This window comes from Hippocampus bargibanti, linkage group LG07 (assembly GCF_051943395.1).
Source record: "Hippocampus bargibanti isolate YZ-2025 linkage group LG07, ASM5194339v1, whole genome shotgun sequence".
Classification (NCBI taxonomy): domain Eukaryota; kingdom Metazoa; phylum Chordata; class Actinopteri; order Syngnathiformes; family Syngnathidae; genus Hippocampus; species Hippocampus bargibanti.
Genome location: NC_142740.1, coordinates 27,987,057 through 28,004,947, shown reverse-complemented (window position 1 = coordinate 28,004,947; position 17,891 = coordinate 27,987,057). Strand labels below are relative to the sequence as shown.

Below are 17,891 nucleotides of genomic sequence, written 5' to 3'. Positions count from 1 at the left end.
CTTTTCGACCTGATGGTGAAACGTCCGCCCGAGTGGGCGTGGCCAGCGCCGGAGCGCAAAGGAGCTTTGTCGTTTCGCGCCGAATGACGTCGCGGAGGCTTTCGGGTCTGTCGGAATTGCGCCGACGTCATCGGCTCCTTTGCCCACTCGCAATTTTCATTGGTTGCCACGTCAACAGATCCTCAAACAAAGAGCCTTTTATCTGGCTATCGGGCCGGCTACCTAGCTAGCTGTCTATCTGTTAGTTATGCGGCACCCTGGCTAGGTGCCTATTGGCTATGTAGCTAGCCACTGATCTGGCCATCTATTAGCTACCTGGCTAGCTGGCTATCAGTTATGCAGCACCCTGGCTAGCTGGCTATCTATTTGATATCTAGCTGGCTATTAGTTATGCGGCTACCTTGCTAGCTGTCTATCATTTAGCTATCTGTTGGCTATCTTAGTTATATGGTGACCTTGCTAGCTGTCTATCTATTAGTTATGCAGCTACCTGGCTAGCTGTCTATAAGTTATCTATTGGCTATTAGCTAGCTGGCTTTCTACCTATTTGAGTTGAGTATACTTCCGGGTTGAGTGAATGCTGGCAGCGTGTGGTTGCCGCTGCTCACCCACAGAAAAATGTATCCTGTGTTTGAAAAGTGACCTTGAGAGTTTTGAAAGGCGCTTAAAACTGAAATGTAAGATGAGGATTGTGTTGATTTTCTGCCGATGGAGTCCAGCGATTCCATCTCCCGTCAAATGCGTGCGCGCGTCACGCTGCAGCTTGCGGGAGCGCGCGCGCGTCTTCCTCCGCACGCCCACCGCGGACGAGACGGACGGCGCGCGGCCAGGCCAGGCCAGGCCAGGCGGCTCCTCTGCGGTTCCTTTCACGTCTTTTGTCTTCAAGGTGGACGCGGAGCGTGTGAAGAGGTGAGGCGCGTGCATGCGCGGCGACATTTTGATGGATGGATGGATATGCCTTTATTAGTCTCACAGTGGAGAAATTTCCATTTCACAGCAGCATTTTGTTTCCCTCCATCGTCCGTTGCTACGCGCGCGCACCCAAGCAGGCGTTTCTTCATCCGCAATTAAGGGTGAATGCGCGCCCCTTTCGGGAAAACTCTTTTCGACGATGGCCACGCTCGTGGAGGCCTTCCTTTACTTGCTGCGGTCCCAAAGTGGAGTCAGGCGAGCGGAAGGCCGCGACTTCAACTCCTTCCTGAGGAGGACCGTCCGCTTTGTGGGTACGAGCCGAGCCGCGCCCTCGCACGCGCCCTCGCACGCGCCGGCGGACGTTGTTGGGAGTACAGCGATACCTCGGCTTACCAACGTTAAATTCACAAGAATTTCATCTTAGCATGCAGACTATTTTTCGGGGTGCACGTGGAGCGCCGCAATGAGTGATGTCGCACGTGATTGGTCAAGAACGCAGCAATTTACGGAAACACAGAGCTGCAAACATTCAATAGATAGGCAGACGACAGAGAGAGAGCAAGAAAATGGACAGAAAACAGTGAAATTTGGACCCGTTTCAACTTTGATCGTTCAAAGGCAGAGTGTGGACCGCAAGGTTAAAATATCCCATCAATCAGGCGCCACAAATCACCCGCACTAGGCATCTGTACACTTGATGCAAAAAGCTGTCAACCCAGCTAAACAGAACACAATTGATGAGGAACTAGGTAAAATGTTGGCAGAGAAAGCACCTCATTCCTGAAAATGGTGAAAGAAGAAGGCGACGTTCCTCATCAAATAAAAGCGACCACTCCATCAAGCCATCACAAAGGTCAATAAAACCGCTTGATGATTCAGTACAGTTTATTTCTTGAATTATAATACCGTAGCACATTTATGAGACATAAAATAAGGTGTATTTTGTGTAGTTTCAAGGCTTATTTAGTTGAAAATGATGTTTTCTGGGGACCAGGGAACAGATCGTTCTCAATGGAATGGTTTCCTATGGGAAATGAATGTTTTTGGATACACACTTGTGGCCTTGGGAAGCAATGGTATGAGTGTACCTTATTATGGAAGAAAGGGTCACTTTGATTGTCATCAAGGGTGGCCACCCAAAGGCAGTTTTTCCCTCCCGGTCTGATGCCGTGTGCGTGCGTGTGGCTCCGCCGGGCTTGGCGCCGCGGCGTCAGGCGTGCACGCGTTTGGTCTTTGCGCGACGGCGCTGCTCACCGACGTCCTCCAGCTGTCGACGGGTTGCCACGCCCCCTTCTTCCTCACCGTGTGTCAGCCAAACTACAGCCGCGCCGACGCCTACGTGACCAAAGACGTTTGCTCCGGGCACGACCGCCACGCCATCGCGGCCGCCAGGTGCGCCGCCGCTGCCCGCGCCGGGTTTTTCCGCTCGGCCGCCTGATTGCTCCTCAGTTTGTTTGTTTTTTTGTTGCTTAAATGAATTAACGACCAAAATATCATGTAAAATTATGGCTGACAATGGCGATACCACCGACCCTTGACCCCCTCGCCACCTCCCCCTTGGTTTGTCACCCTTTTCTTTCGGCTCGGCTCACTAAAATTCTTTTGGCTCCTCAGTTTGTTTTTTTGTTTTTAAATTAATAATAATAATAATAATACATTTCATTTATAAGCACCTTTCAAAACTGTCAAGGTCACGTTACAGTCACAGGATAAGTTTTCGTGTGACTAAGCAGCGGCAGCCACACGCCAGCGTTCACTTAATCCGGAAGTAACTCAAATAGACAGAAAGCTAAAGAAATTATTAAAAAACTACCAAAAATCATGTAAAATGATGTGAAAAACGAATTACTCATGTAAAAAATACACTAGATCAAATATTTGTATTGATATGGCTTGATTTCTATGTGCACAGAGTTAGCGGATGCTAACTTTGACTTTCCCTGTGGTGACTCTGGTCGGATGATCAGCTGTCACTCATTTGCTTTTCATATTCATAATACTATCATACCAACTAGTCAAAAATATCATCATTGAATAATAATAACAGCATCATGTCCACACAACATTTGTCCATTGTACCTGTCTACTGGTGATGGGAATTACGGCTCTTTTCAGAGAGCCGCTTCTTTTGGCTCGGCTTACTAAAAAGATCCGGCTCTATTGGCTCCCAAATGGCTCCTCACTTTGTTTTTTTGTTGCTTAAATTAATGAACTACCCAAAAATCCTGTCAAATGATGTGAAGAACGAATGACTCATGTCAAAAATACACAATATCAAATATTTTTATTGATATGGCTTGATTTATACGTGCGCAGAGTTAGTGGACGCTAACTTTGACTTTCCCTGTGGTGACTCTGGTCGGATGATCAGCTGTCACTCATCTGCTTTTCATATTCATCATGCTTTTACTGAGCTTTTGAATTGCTTGTTCTGTAGCCACAAAGGGACATAAGTCTTCTTGTGCTGGTCCCAAGCCCGGATAAATACAGAGGCTTGTGTCAGGAAGGGCATCCGACGTAAAATCGTGGCCAAAACAAACATGCGGATCGAACCTCTAAAGATGGAGGACACTGATTGGCTGTGGCCACCCCGTCAAGGGAAAAGAAGAGGAAGATTCATAATGCTATCATGGCAACTAGTAAAAATGATAATCATTGAATAATAATAACAGCATCATATAATCACATTTGTCCACCTGCCTACCCTAACCCCGCCCCCCCCTTCTCCTCACTGCTGCGTGTGTCTGTCATTCTCCCCTCCCTCCTCTACCACGGATGGTGACCAATCACGTGCAGCTTTAACCGAAGACCGGGGACGGGGAATAGAGGAGAAAAAAGTATCTATTAGCTAGCTAGCTAGCTATTTACTATCTCTTAGCTATCTAGCTAGCTATCTATTAATTATCTATTAGTTAGCTAGCTAAGCTAACTTTGTCCTTCCCCGGCAGATGTATTTCAACGCCACCATTTCGGAGAGCACCAAGCTGCTGAAGGCCGTCTTGGTGTTTGCCTTCGCCGTCGCCGCCACGCTGAGCGGCCTGACGCAGATCACGCAGCACCGCAGCCACCCCGTCGACGTCTACGTGGGCTTTGTCATCGGCGCCTTCGTCGCCGCCTATCTGGTCAGCTAGACCCGTCTTTAGCCAGTCATTGATAGATAGCTAGGTAGCCAATTTGATAGCCAGCCAGCGAGCTAGATAGCAAATAGATAGCAAATAGATAAATAGCTAGGTAGCCAGCTAGATAGCCAGCCAGCGAGCTATATTGCAAATAGATAGCAAATAGATAGATAGCTAGGTAGCCAGCTAGCTAGCTAGATAGCAAATAAATAGCAAATAGATTGATAGATAGCCAGACAGCGCGCTATATAGCAAATAGATAGCAAGTAGAAATATAGCCAGGTAGCCAGCTAGATAGCCAGCCAGCCAGCTAGATAGCAAATAGATAGATAGCTAGGTAGCTACCTAGATAGCCAGCCAGCGAGCTAGATAGCAAATAGATAGATAGCAAGATAGTGAGCTATATAGCAAATAGATAGATAGCTAGGTAGCCAACTAGATAGCCAGCCAGCAAACTAGATAGCAAATAGATAGCTAGGAAGCCAGCTAGATAGCCAGCTAGTGAGCTAGATAGCAAATAGGTAACAAATAGATAGATAGCTAGGTAGCCAGCTAAATAGCCAGCCAGCGAGTTAGATAGCAAATATATAGCAAATAGATAGATAGCTAGGTAGCTACCTAGATAGCCAGCCACCGAGCTAGATAGCAAATAGATAGATAGCTAGGTTACTACCTAGATAGCCAGATAGCGAGCTAAATAGCAAATAGATGGATAGCTAGGTAGCTAGCTAAATAGCAAATAGATAGCGAGGTAGTGAGCTAGATAGCAAATAGATAGATAGCTAGGTAGCTACCTAAATAGCCAGCCACCGAGCTAGATAGTAAATAGATAGATAGCTAGGTTACTACCTAGATAGCCAGATAGCGAGCTAAATAGCAAATAGATGGATAGCTAGGTAGCTAGCTAGATAGCAAATATATAGATAGCTAGGTAGTGAGCTAGATAGCCAGATAGCGAGCTAAATAGCAAATAGATAGATAGCTAAGTAGCTAGCGGGACTACATAGCCATATAGCAAGCTAAATAGCAAATATATAGATAGCTAGGTAGCTAGCTAGATAGCTAGCTAAATAAATAGATATCTAGGTAGCCAGCTAGATGGCCAGATAGCAAACAAAATAGCAAATAGATAGATAGCTAGGTATCTAGCTAAATAGCAAATAGATAGATAGCTAGGTAGCTATCAATCTCACTTAAGAGGTTTTGACTTTTTTGGTCCAGATTCTTCAGCAGTCTTGCATTATAACTGCCAATCAGGCTGGCTGTCTAGCGAGCTACCTATTAGCGAACTAGATAGCTTTCTATCTATTTGAGTTACTTAGGGGTTGAGTGAACGCTGGCGCGTGTGGCTGCCGCTGCTCACCCACAGAATAAAAACCGATCCTGTGACTGTAAAGTGACCTTGACGGTTTTGAAAGGCGCTTAGAAATCAGATGTATGATGATGATGATGATGATGATTACTGTGAAGATGGCCTTGGCTTTTTGTGGCCTGGACGTTTGTAAAGATGTCGGTTCTTCCGCAGGCTTTCCACGCCGTGGCCAACTTCAAGTCCTCCCAGGTCCCTGCAGCCGCGTCCTCCCCACCCGGCCCGGAGGACCCTTTGCGAGCGTTGACGGAGCGAGGGCACGAGTCCATCTACAACAAGGGTCCGGCCTCGGCCTCTGACAGCGATGACGAGATCGCCGCCACCCCGAGACCCCTGGAGCGCTCGGACGCCTCGGGGCCCCTTCAGACGGAGGGAAGCCTGAAGAGGGCCAGTGTAGATGTTGAGATCCTGGCTCCGCGGAGTCCCACGGCCAAGGAGACCGTGCTCACGTTCAGCAACACGTTACCTCGCCTTACCAGCATCGCTGTCGATGATGGAGCACCAGGTCCGGTCCAGCCGGTCCAGCGACGTGTGAAAACGGTCCACGTGCCCTCTGACCCAGCGCCGTCCCAGCAACTCGTGTCCGAATGGAAGCAGCGCTCTACGGAAATGCGGTTCCCAAGCGCGCAGAACCGCAACGAGCGTGGAGAAGGCGGCTCAGAGGCAGGCGGAGACCACAGAGGTTCGCCTGTCCTTCTCTGCCACCCCGCGAGGTCCTCAAGCAGGGCCGCCTCCATCCGTACCCCGACTCCGACTCCTCCGGGGGCCGCGCCGAGACCGCCGCAGATCCCAGAAGCGGGACCGCCTCCGGTTTCACCAAAGACCTCCTTAGCCCGCGCCAAGCGGTTGGCTATTCGAGAGAAGACCGCGTCGGGTCACCTTGCGGCCAGCCAGCCCAGACTGATTCAGGTGGCGGCCCTGTCCAAGCAGCAAGGCCTCCTGGCATCCGCGCCCTCTGTGGAAAAATCCCCAGAAGGCACTTTGGCTTGTTCCCGCTCCTCAGCCGCCGCATCCCCGCGCTGCAAGTCGGCCACCGAGAACCAGCGTGAAGCCATTGTCACCGCGGACCCCCGCGCCTCTCACCACCCCCTGGCCCAAAGCCCACCGACTCCCTGGGAGTGGACCGGGGCCGAGCAGCAACGAGCGGACTCCGCCGCCTATGGCGGTGGCGTTCAGCCAAAGCCAGACGCCGCCGGCGTTGCTGGTCCGATGCCCCCGATGGCCCCGACCCGCCCGTCGCAACATCCGCCGCAGATGGAATTTGAGGTGTTGACGGATGCGCGGCGCAACGAAATGGCCTCGAGACGCAAGACGGCGCCGGTTCTCCTGGAGCGAGACGCTTACCCGGCCAACCAGGAGAACCACCTAAATAGTTTCCGGGGTCGAAAAATGAAGGATTAGTGGAGTGGTGGTCTTAAAAATAAATACAGATCTGAAAATAATCCAGCCATTTGGGAGCCAGCGATGTCATGGTATCCATTCATCGCATTTGATTCAAACTGCCCGCTGAAGACCTTCACGGGTGGACTCTGATCCACCAGTCCGCTGGTCTGTCCAAGTTCTGCTGGTCGCCAAACGCGCCTTCCTCACTCAAGTCTTGGATGGACCTTACCCGACTGGGAAGCTACGCGAATAAAAGGAACTTGAGCTCGGGATGACATGCAAAGTCCAACCTCAAAACGGAGGGAGATCTTCTGCACAACAAACGACGGACGTGAGAATGTTTATTGAATGTAAACAACTTCTGCATGACAAATTCAATAAATGTTCAATTTGACAGATTTTTGCAATACTTCCGCCGTCACGTTCACCGCATCAATCAAGCCCAATCGCTCGACGGGCAAACGGTCTCAGGCTTTTCTTCCTTGGCACTCGCATTCAACTCCTGATGACGCAGCAGCAGGAGCAAGCTGAGGGTTCAGAATCTTGCTCAAGAAGTCCAGGAAGGACCACCCCTAAGCTCTGTGTTGGCAAACGATGACCACGCTACCTCCCCACCCAATTGGACCTTCAAGTCAAAAAGCAGAGCGGACACTGCCTCAAGGTACACTTGTCATGTCGTAGCCATGGAAACTGTTGATGGAGATAAAGAAGGTGCGTACACACACGTACGTGTGCGCAAATGCACACGCACACACACACACTCACGTAGCCATAGAAACAATAATGGGTTACTATGCGCTTTTTCAAACGGAAGGAATGGATCCCCGTTCTCATAGAACGTCTTCCTTGTACAAAGCAGGACTTGCTGTGTAATTCACAACAGGTTCTTTTCTGACAGACAGTGTTTTTTTAGGTGTTCAATGACCTGACTGACATGTTTCGGCGTGTACTTCCGCCTTGGTCTGAGTGTCCCGGCGGAAGTATACGCCGAAACGTGTCAGTTCATTGAACACCTAAAAACACTGTCTGTCAGAAAAAAAGAATCTGTTGTAAATTAGATATCAAGTAGACAGGATGGACTTGGTGTGGCCCGTTTGTGGGTGTAGATTGTAGTGGGTTCTGGATCACTGCGTGCGTGTGGTCGGGGATGTGGTTCAGGGTACGATTCCAGATGCGTTCCCGCTGGCCTCAATGCTGTGGCTGGTTGGCAAAGACGCCTGCCTCCCAGCGCAGAGCCCGTTGGCTCTTATGCCGGATAACTCGAGTCGATTCCACCACCTGCAAACATATTTTCACAAGAGACCATGCCAAGGTCCTCTTCACGCCAATCCCTCAAACCGAGCTGTCCTTTCATTTTCGGAGTCGGCTACTCTTCGACTCTCGTGTTTGAGGGCGAGACCCCATCACACGCCTCAACCAAGTGGCGTCCGCCTGCTCCCGAGCCAGGCCGAGAACCGTCTAACGTCGTCACTATTTTTGTTTTTACCAATGCTAATAAAGCTCATGTCAAACCGTGAAGCTTTACGTTCCACGAGGCTATCAATGGATGGCAAAAAAAATAATGGATGCAGTGCTGAGTTAACTGACAGGTCCTCTGCCACCATGCAAATGTGACAGTTGTAAGGTGTCGGAACCCAACCACGGACCGCATAGTGGTGCACAAACGTAACGTGGGCGTTTAGCCTTCATGCCTTCTTCTCCATTTTGGGAAGACAGAAGAAATGATGGATGAACTCATGAATGGATCACTGCTCACCTGGTTGTTGATGTAATCGACGGGCAGGATTCCAGCATACTGAAAGACAAAGAGAGCAAAGTCAGCTGGGGTGCTGGAGAACCTTCTGTCCGCGCTGTCTATTGAACTGGCACTCACAGAACTGTCCTCCACCTTCCGTCTCTCTCGCGGCTCCTCAGGGTCCCTCAGCAGCGCCCCAGTTAGGCCTTTGAAGGGAGGCAACGTGATGAGCATTGCATGGCGCCTTTGGCTGGGTTATTGATTAGTCAAAGGAAGATGGTGTTGACGGAGGACTTTGGTCAGTCTCGCGTGCGGTTACTGATGTTGACAATTTAGGAGTGCTCAAGTCAGATTGTGAAGGTTTGCCAACTGACGTGTCATGGCCGTACGTGTTGAATGGTGGTGGAAGTGTTTGTGTTTGTGTTTGTGTTCGGAATGGAGGAATTCATGAAATACAGAAACGAGATTTTGGGATAGACAGTACCTGAGCGCTCGATGGGGTAAACCTGCGCGGTGGTCACCCTTGATGCCCGTTCAACCAAAGGAGTTGGAGTGTGGAGGCTGCACTCCCTCAACCCTCCCCCGGATTGTCCAGAGCCCCTGCACTCTCTGGATTCCCAGGACGTTTTGGACTCCAAGCACTCCCTCGACTGTCTGGACTCCTGAAGTTCCCGCTCTCGTTGCAGACCTTCTTCTATCTCCTTTTCAATGAACTCCGGGGCACTTTTTTTCCCGCCCTCCACACCGACGGACTCCTGGTTTGACCGCCAAGAAAGAGTTCTGGTCCACAGCGGGACATGGAGAAGGGATGAGGGCCTGTTTCGGGACAGGATGGAGGAGGTTTCTTTGGCGTGACGGTGAGGACAACAAGGGGACAAGAGTACCTCCTGGTTCCACAGGTCCTCCTGGACTTGCTTCTCTGTGTCTAAAATGCCTTCTGGACCCTTCCAACTGACCTTCTTCTCAGGGTTTTGTAGCTGAGCAGTAACACTCCCGTGGCTCTTGTTTGTAGCATGGTGTAGACTTGTCAGCGACTCCACACGCCTGGTTTGAATCTCCACTAACTCTGAGAATCCGTCACTGTGCTTCAGGCCTCGTGCACGTCTGAGGTTTTCTTCACGTTCTTGAACTAAGCGTATATCCTTCTCGATCGGGGTCTCCTCATGAACGTCAGACTCATCTTGCCTAGTTGTTTGCAGAATGCTGTCATCAAACTGCTCTTTACCTTCGATGGAGCAAGGGCACACCTCCACCGACAAGTCCTCTGTAGCCGTCAAGCCCGGGTGGATTAGTAGTCCACTCAGACCTGACATCGGCTCATTCGGAGGAAAGGTTGGAAGTTTTCCCGATTCAGACAGTGTTGCATTCCCTCGCTTCGTCTTCCACTTCCACGGGTGAACGAGGACACGCTTGTTCCTCTGCTCCAGGTCCAGGAACTGCTGTCGAGCTGCAGTGAAGTTGATCTGAGCCTTGTCGATTGCCCCAAGCTCGACAGGGAAAGAAGGTTCGGGTCTGACGGGGCCGCAGCTCAGACTGAATTCTTTTGTCAGCGTAGTTGTAGGGCGAGTCCAGTGCAGCTTCTCCAGCACACTGAGCTGGTCGCTCAGCCAGAAAGCTGAATTCTTCTTTGGGGCTTGCTTTTGGATGATGTCCTTCCTCAGTTGTTTCTCTTCTTCTTGCCCAAATGCGTGACGGTGGCTTTCTGGCTGGACTTGGTACAGTGAATCAGAGTCCGTAAACAAGCTCTCCGTCTTTTTGCCGCTTGGGTAGGTCTGCACTTTAAAGGACTGGTCTTCTTTCAAGGTAAGGAGATGAACCTGCCGCCGAGGCGATAGCATCCACGCCTCATTGAGCTCTGCTTCCGGGCTCATTGGATCTTCCACAAAGGAGTAAAATCCGTCGCGAGACCCCGAGCTGCCGCAGGAACTGTCGGGACTGCCGGGATACTGCTCGTCGCAGCTGTCCGGCGAAACAATGACCTGTTGGCTCCCGACGGCCTGGCCGTCATCTCCGCCTCTACTCGGACCCGTCATGCTGCGTAGGTCACGCGGATGCAGCGGGGGGGACAGAGACTTCAGCACCCACCTCCTGGGAGTGTTCTCCATGGCGATGTCAAGCGCAGAAGGCGCGTCAACGGAAACTAAGCGGTCAGAAGATGCTAATGGGCGGCGGCGAACGGCAGGAGAGGACATACCAGGGCGATACCAGGGGTGCCGTTGTCACCATGACCGCAGCAAAAAAAAAAGAGCTGATGTTCCTCTGGTGACAACAGAGGACACGTTGCTTGGTGAGGATAAAGAAGACGCCAACGCGGGATGCTCCCACGGCGGTTTCAGCCTCAGTTGACACGTGTGGCCCGGCAGATAAGACGAGCAAAGGAGCCCCGCCCCCTCTGCTGGCAGCCGATTACGCCGCGAGCCACGGGTCGACGTCAAGTGACACAAGTTCAAAGTTCAGCACAAAACTACATGGCGGAAATACAAGCGCTTCTGACCTCAAATGGCGATGCGGCCATCCGGCTGAGTGGCGACCTTGGAGAAACGCCAGTCTGACCTTTAGCCAAGTGGACCCGAGCCGAGTGGACCCGCGGGCGAGTGAGCCACGCCGACCGCGCAAACTTGGCCGCTCCTCGGCTCAGGCTCCGCCCCCAAGCCCAGGCCCCGCCCCCATTTCAAGAGCAGCGGCCAATATTATTGCGGTTCTTCTTGATGATTGACAAGCGTTCCTCTTGGAGGTGTGTTTGGACCTCTGTCCACATTCAGCATTTGTTTGCCACGCGTCGAAATGGGCCTCAGGCCTTTTTACACTCTGTGTGTGTGTGTGTGTGTGTGTGTGTGTGTGTGTGTGTGTGTGTGTGTGTGTGTGTGTGTGTGTGTGTGTGTGTGTGTGTGTGTGTGTGTGCGCAGACAGCGAGAGAGAGAAAAGACAGAGAGATGAAGTGATGATTGGAAAGAAAATCTGGGTTTACATAATTGGAATGAAACGTGAATATCAGTGACTAATAATAGGATGCAGAAAAGATCCAAAGGAAGCCTTTGAAATTGATCACACTTGAATATTTCAAAATGAAAAAGGATTGAAAACCAAAGTGCAAAATGGGAAAACAAAACATTGAGTGTGCACATGTTGAGACAGGTGCGCGGAACCAACGTCTTGCCAGCCATATATGACTCGCTGATAATATTAAAGACATATTTTGCTGTTCATTTCCTGTTTGGGCTGCAGTTGGCGGAAAGCGCCATTTTGATTGGATGATATGTTGAAACAGGTAAATGCCCCTTTTAAATAAGCCCCCGAGTAAAAAAAAGAAGACAAGTATCGTACACGTCAGCTTGAATGCACCCAAAGATTGTCCTTTGTGGAGAGAACAGCCTCTAATTGGATAGATTCTAATTTGCAATCAGTGGCAAGCTATGACAAGCCCCGTGCTAACGTTAGCATCAATATACTTCTGCGAGAGACAGCAGAACGCAAGCGTGCAAGCTAATGAGCCGCGTGCAGGCTAGCTAGCTAGCAGTCACCTTGCGTATGGACCCGCCAACTTGACTTTTATTCCCATCGTTTGGATGGATTTTTACCAATTACGGGGAACGGAAAACCATTCACGCTAATGGCGAGAACTATCGCAACGTTAGTTTCAGAAATACATTGGGACATTTTGTTGAAAAGTGGCCACGCGTGCATGCGCAAATTTGAGTTTGCTGACAAAGCCTCTCGGATGAGAAGCCACCTTGAAAGAAGTCCAGATGGATGAGGGCTGAAGAAACCTTTTCCTCATTGGACCACTCCTGTGCCACTGAGAGCGTACACAGACGGATTTAAGTTGGATGGAAAGAAAAGCAAGCTTCTTTGGACTGCCGCTAACTTTGAGGCTTGAAATGGCGGCATTTTGGGCCGGCGGCGTCCAACAGGGGGCAGTGTAGCGCCCCCTGTCGGAGGGCCGACTCACATCTGGCTGCAGCACTTGCGGCCTTTTTCCCCCTCGGCGGCGCCTCCGACGGACTCGCGCCTGTCCGTCGGAGGCATTCGAGTCAGTATCGGCAGGGGCGGGGCTTCTTCCGGGGCCGTCCGCCGTGGCTCCGCCTCCACCCGGTCGTCCGGTTCGGTGGCGGCGAGCGACTCGCGGGGTCCGCCCAAGTCCGCCTTGGCTGTTGTCATTTCCCGGGCGCCTTCTTCGGCGGGCGACGTCCGGCGGGCTTGGCGGTCGGACGCCCGTTCGGCCGCCAGGATGAGCTGGTCCACCTCGGCCGCGCTGAGCGGACGGACGCCGTCCTGGCCGTTGACCTCGTGGACCACTGGGGGGAAATAATCAGAAGAATACATTTCATTTCCAAGTGTGAAAGTAACTCAAATAGGTGGAAAGCTCGCCCGATTGCTAATACATAGCCAATAGATAGCTAGCCAGAAAGCCAGCTAGCTAGCTAGCGAGATAGCTAATACATAGCCAATAGATAGCTAGCCAGAAAGCCGCTAATACATAGCCAATAGATAGCTAGCCAGAAAGCCAGCTAGCTAGCTAGCGAGATAGCTAATACATAGCCAATAGATAGCTAGCCAGAAAGCCAGCTAACTAGCTAGCGAGATAGCTAATACATAGCCAATAGATAGCTAGCCAGAAAGCCAGCTAGCTAGCTAGCGAGATAGCTAATACATAGCCAATAGATAGCTAGCCAGAAAGCCAGCTAGCTAGCTAGCGAGATAGCTAATACATAGCCAATAGATAGCTAGCCAGAAAGCCAGCTAGCTAGCTAGCGAGATAGCTAATACATAGCCAATAGATAGCTAGCCAGAAAGCCAGCTAGCTAGCTAGCGAGATAGCTAATACATAGCCAATAGATAGCTAGCCAGAAAGCCAGCTAGCTAGCTAGCGAGATAGCTAATACATAGCCAATAGATAGCTAGCCAGAAAGCCAGCTAGCTAGCTAGCGAGATAGCTAATACATAGCCAATAGATAGCTAGCCAGAAAGCCAGCTAGCTAGCTAGCGAGATAGCTAATACATAGCCAATAGATAGCTAGCCAGAAAGCCAGCTAGCTAGCTAGCGAGATAGCTAATACATAGCCAATAGATAGCTAGCCAGAAAGCCAGCTAGCTAGCTAGCGAGATAGCTAATACATAGCCAATAGATAGCTAGCCAGAAAGCCAGCTAGCTAGCTAGCGAGATAGCTAATACATAGCCAATAGATAGCTAGCCAGAAAGCCAGCTAGCTAGCTAGCGAGATAGCTAATACATAGCCAATAGATAGCTAGCCAGAAAGCCAGCTAGCTAGCTAGCGAGATAGCTAATACATAGCCAATAGATAGCTAGCCAGAAAGCCAGCTAGCTAGCTAGCGAGATAGCTAATACATAGCCAATAGATAGCTAGCCAGAAAGCCAGCTAGCAGCTAGCGAGATAGCTAATACATAGCCAATAGATAGCTAGCCAGAAAGCCAGCTAGCTAGCTAGCGAGATAGCTAATACATAGCCAATAGATAGCTAGCCAGAAAGCCAGCTAGCTAGCTAGCGAGATAGCTAATACATAGCCAATAGATAGCTAGCCAGAAAGCCAGCTAGCGAGATAGCTAATACATAGCCAATAGATAGCTAGCCAGAAAGCCAGCTAGCTAGCTAGCGAGATAGCTAATACATAGCCAATAGATAGCTAGCCAGAAAGCCAGCTAGCTAGCTAGCGAGATAGCTAATACATAGCCAATAGATAGCTAGCCAGAAAGCCAGCTAGCTAGCTAGCGAGATAGCTAATACATAGCCAATAGATAGCTAGCCAGAAAGCCAGCTAGCTAGCTAGCGAGATAGCTAATACATAGCCAATAGATAGCTAGCCAGAAAGCCAGCTAGCTAGCTAGCGAGATAGCTAATACATAGCCAATAGATAGCTAGCCAGAAAGCCAGCTAGCTAGCTAGCGAGATAGCTAATACATAGCCAATAGATAGCTAGCCAGAAAGCCAGCTAGCTAGCTAGCGAGAAAGCTAATACATAGCCAATAGAAAGCCAGCTAGCTAGCTAGCGAGAAAGCTAATACATAGCCAATAGATAGCCAGCCAGAAAGCCAGCTAGCTAGCTAGCGAGATAGCTAGCTCTAATAATAATACGACTAGAACTAGAACTTGAACTAGAAGTCCAAGATGGCGCCCGAGTAGGCAGCCGTCAGCAAGTGCTCTGATGAGCCTTGCTTTTTGTTGTTGTTTTTGTCTTGTTTTGTGTTTTCTTTTGTCACTTTATGTTGTTGTGCGTCGTGTGGAACGGATACGGATTGTTTGTCAGCATTTTTGACCACGACATTCATCAAGGAGGAGACTGTGCTGAGCGCTTGCGCCTTTTCGGCAGCAGTACTGGTTTTTGAATGGGAGGAATGTCGGTGCCATTCGACTACCATCGCTGGACACCAGAAGAGGGGGCCATTGTGCTTTTTTGCGCCTGTCATGGGCAGCATCTTCACAGCCCCGCCTTGTTCAGCGGAAAGGTCGGTGCTATTGGACAGTCTGCGGCTGGATGGATGCATGGCTTGAGGAGCCCGCCTTAAGAAGAAAGGAGCGTCAGCGTAGAGCGCCGATGGATGCGTATGTGGAGCTGTTGCGGCTTGGAATTGAAGCGGATTTATGTGGGACAGGAGATGTGAGACAATGTCTTTTCGTCAATGGATGCTACAGCTTCGTGTTTGCTTTCAACATTTAGCTTGTAGTCGACGTGCACGTTCCACCATGATGTCCCTGATCCACTGGTGGAAAGACGCTTTGATCCTCTCCTCTTTCATCTAGAACTGCTTCATGTCATCATAAAGAGGGTACAGCAAGTCCTGAAGAATGAATGACTGTCTGTGTCTTGTCATATTATTTGTAATTTAGTTCTTTTTTGATATTCTTTTGACTTCAAGACGGCGCCGCGAGAGTGGCTGCCTTTCCAGCAGCTCATGTATTTCTTTTTTCTACTTTCATTCCTTTCATCACTTTGCTGCTGTGAAATGTACATTTCTCCACTGCCAGACTAATAAAGGCAAATCCAATCCAATCCAATAATAATAATAACAAATAACAATACATTTCACTGATAAGCGCATTTCAAAACTCTCAAGGTCTCTTTACAGTCACAGGATCAGTTTTTCTGCGGGTGAGCAGCGGCAGCCACACCACCAGCGTTCACTCAACCCGAAAGTAACTCAAATAGATAGAAAGCTAGCTAGCTGGCCAATCGTTAGCCAACAGATACCTAGCTAGCTCGCCAGCCAGCTATATAGTGAATGGATAGCTCGTGAGATAGCTAGCCATCCTGATAGCTAATCGATAGCAAATAGCTAGCAAATAATAATAATTAATAATAAAGATCGATTTGATTGCTAAGCGGGTGACCTTTGTGCTGGTCCTCGTAGACTTTGACTCCTCCGTGGCGGGTGACGTCCACAGGAAGTTTGGTGTGCGAGGACAGGACGCGTGTTTGCCCGCTGCTCTTGTCCCGCTCCACTTGGATCTCCACCGAGTACACGGCTGCCGTCCAGCGGGGACAAAGAAGCCTTGAGGCATCCGGGGGGGGGAGGGTCACGTGATCGCCGGAGGTCATCTCACTCACCTCGCTTCATCTTGTCCACCCCGCTGAACTTTGACCTTTGTTCCGTCGCCGTCCACTCTGGAACGCTCGCCACAAAAAGGAAGCGCGCGTCCGTCAACGTGACAGCTTTTTAACTCTTTCACTGCCATTTTGTACATCAGCCCCCATATCAAGTTCAGATAACTCCAGACCCATATCACTTAGGAATTAACGCTTATTTTCTGATGAAAGAAGATCAGCGAAGGTTTCTTACGCTGAATTGAATGTTTATGTTGTCCCAAAACTCAATATTCGGTGGCTCCTGGAATTCCAGTGACTTTTTGTGTTAAATGCCAGCTAGCTATGTAGCTGGCTAGCTAGCTAGCTAACTTGATCTTGCGCATTGCCTCGAAAAAAAAAACGGGTCACTGTTGCTGGCTACCTAGCTAGCTATCTATTTGATAGCTATTAGCTGTCTAACTAGCTAGCTAGCTATTAATCATCTATTAGCTAGATAACTTGATCTATTTACTTCCGGGTTGAGTGAAGGCCTAACTAGCTATCTGTGAGCTGTCTATTAGCTAGATAGCTAGCTTTCTATCTGAGTTACTTCCGGGTTGAGTGAAGACCTAGCTAGCTATCTGTTAGCTATTTATTAGCTATCTAGCTTTCTATCTATTTGAGTTACTTCGTCGTTGAGTGAACGCTGGCGCATGTGGTTGCCGCTGTTCACCCACGGAAAAAAAACTTATCCTGTGACTGTAAAATGACCTTGAGAGTTTTGAAAGGCGCTTATTAGAAATGAAATGGATTATTATTATTATTATTATTATTATTATTATTATTATTATTATTATTATTATTATTATTATAAAACAAGAAGGAATTTCTTTGTTATTCACAACAAAGAAAGTCCTTTCAAAATAAAGCCAAAGAATCCAAATGAATGCTGAGACGAGTTTGAAAGGTGGGCAGTGGTCAATGTTCAGTGGGAGGTCGGCCATTTTGGCACAAGTGAGTGCACCTTGACATTTATTGATCGATGAGTCCGAACGGATCAATGAGAGGGCTTCCGCCGGGCACGCGCACCGCTGCGGACAAGAGCGCGCGCGACGTGCGCGCACGCGCGCCGCTGCGGACAAGAGCGCGTGCGCGCGCGACGTGCGGTCGTTCCGATCACAGAAAAGCAAACTCGTTGGAAAGGGCACTTCACGTGACGTCAAAAACATGCAAAGCTCCAAATGGCAAACTTACTGCGTGGTGGCAAGTGGTCGCAAGTGGTCACGAACGACTGGCACGCCAAAGCCGCGCCCACTCACCCAAGAAGCCTTTTCACACTAAGAGCCAGCCGTTTCCGGAATCAGCCGGCACACTTTCAAAATAACGTGTGTGACGCCATGTAAGGGCGTGGCCTCCGCGATCGTGGGGCATAGATATTATTATATTAGTAATAACGATACATTTCATTTCTAAGCTCCTTTCAAAACTCTCAAGGTCACTTTACAGTCACAGGAGAATTTTTATCTGTGGGTGAGCAGCGGCAGCCACGCGCTGGCGTTCACTCAACCCGGAAGTAACTCAAATACTGTAGATCGCATGCTAACTAGCTAGTGAATAGATCGCTAATAGCTAGCAAATAATAGCTATTTGCTAGCGAATAGATAGCTATTTGCTAGTGAATAGATAGCTAATAGCTAGCGAATAGATAGCTAATAGAGAATAGATAGTACTGGAGACATGAAACAAAATGGCAGACTAAACAATGAACACCCCTCAAGATCGTGTAAACAAAACACAATTCTCAAGGTCACTTTACAGTCACAGGGTCAGCTGTGTGAAGTGAAGGCTAAGA

The 17,891-nt window shown here is 49.4% G+C and overlaps 3 protein-coding genes across 6 annotated transcripts; 1 reads left to right on the top strand and 2 right to left on the bottom strand.

The window, feature by feature from the left end:
- The first annotated feature begins 110 nt into the window (after nucleotides 1-110).
- Nucleotides 111-7,177, top strand: plppr3b (phospholipid phosphatase related 3b). 3 transcript variants are annotated; one of them, XM_089000283.1, is made up of 5 exons: nucleotides 111-909; nucleotides 998-1,223; nucleotides 2,127-2,341; nucleotides 3,861-4,034; nucleotides 5,557-7,177. In XM_089000283.1, the coding sequence occupies exons 1-5, from the start codon at nucleotides 709-711 to the stop codon at nucleotides 6,799-6,801; spliced, it is 2,061 nt and encodes a 686-aa protein (XP_088856409.1). In that variant the 5' UTR covers nucleotides 111-708; the 3' UTR covers nucleotides 6,802-7,177. The 3 variants fall into 3 exon arrangements, with proteins under 3 accessions (XP_088856409.1, XP_088856407.1, XP_088856408.1); XM_089000281.1 differs by lacking the exons at nucleotides 998-1,223; nucleotides 2,127-2,341; XM_089000282.1 differs by lacking the exons at nucleotides 111-909; nucleotides 998-1,223; nucleotides 2,127-2,341 and adding an exon at nucleotides 2,347-3,749.
- Nucleotides 6,875-11,141, bottom strand: misp (mitotic spindle positioning). Its single transcript, XM_089000276.1, has 5 exons — nucleotides 11,013-11,141; nucleotides 9,003-10,910; nucleotides 8,657-8,724; nucleotides 8,540-8,578; nucleotides 6,875-8,061 (listed from the first exon to the last, which is right to left on the bottom strand). The coding sequence occupies exons 2-5, from the start codon at nucleotides 10,708-10,710 to the stop codon at nucleotides 7,972-7,974; spliced, it is 1,905 nt and encodes a 634-aa protein (XP_088856402.1). The 5' UTR covers nucleotides 10,711-10,910; nucleotides 11,013-11,141; the 3' UTR covers nucleotides 6,875-7,971.
- A 418-nt stretch (nucleotides 11,142-11,559) lies between these two features.
- Nucleotides 11,560-17,390, bottom strand: palm1a (paralemmin 1a). 2 transcript variants are annotated; one of them, XM_089000284.1, is made up of 4 exons: nucleotides 17,294-17,390; nucleotides 16,082-16,138; nucleotides 15,865-15,999; nucleotides 11,560-12,813 (listed from the first exon to the last, which is right to left on the bottom strand). In XM_089000284.1, exons 2-4 carry the CDS (start codon nucleotides 16,089-16,091, stop codon nucleotides 12,464-12,466), a joined length of 495 nt encoding a protein of 164 aa, XP_088856410.1. In that variant the 5' UTR covers nucleotides 16,092-16,138; nucleotides 17,294-17,390; the 3' UTR covers nucleotides 11,560-12,463. The 2 variants fall into 2 exon arrangements, with proteins under 2 accessions (XP_088856410.1, XP_088856411.1); XM_089000285.1 differs by having other exon boundaries at nucleotides 16,082-16,146; nucleotides 17,294-17,385.
- Between the last annotated feature and the right edge of the window lie 501 nt (nucleotides 17,391-17,891).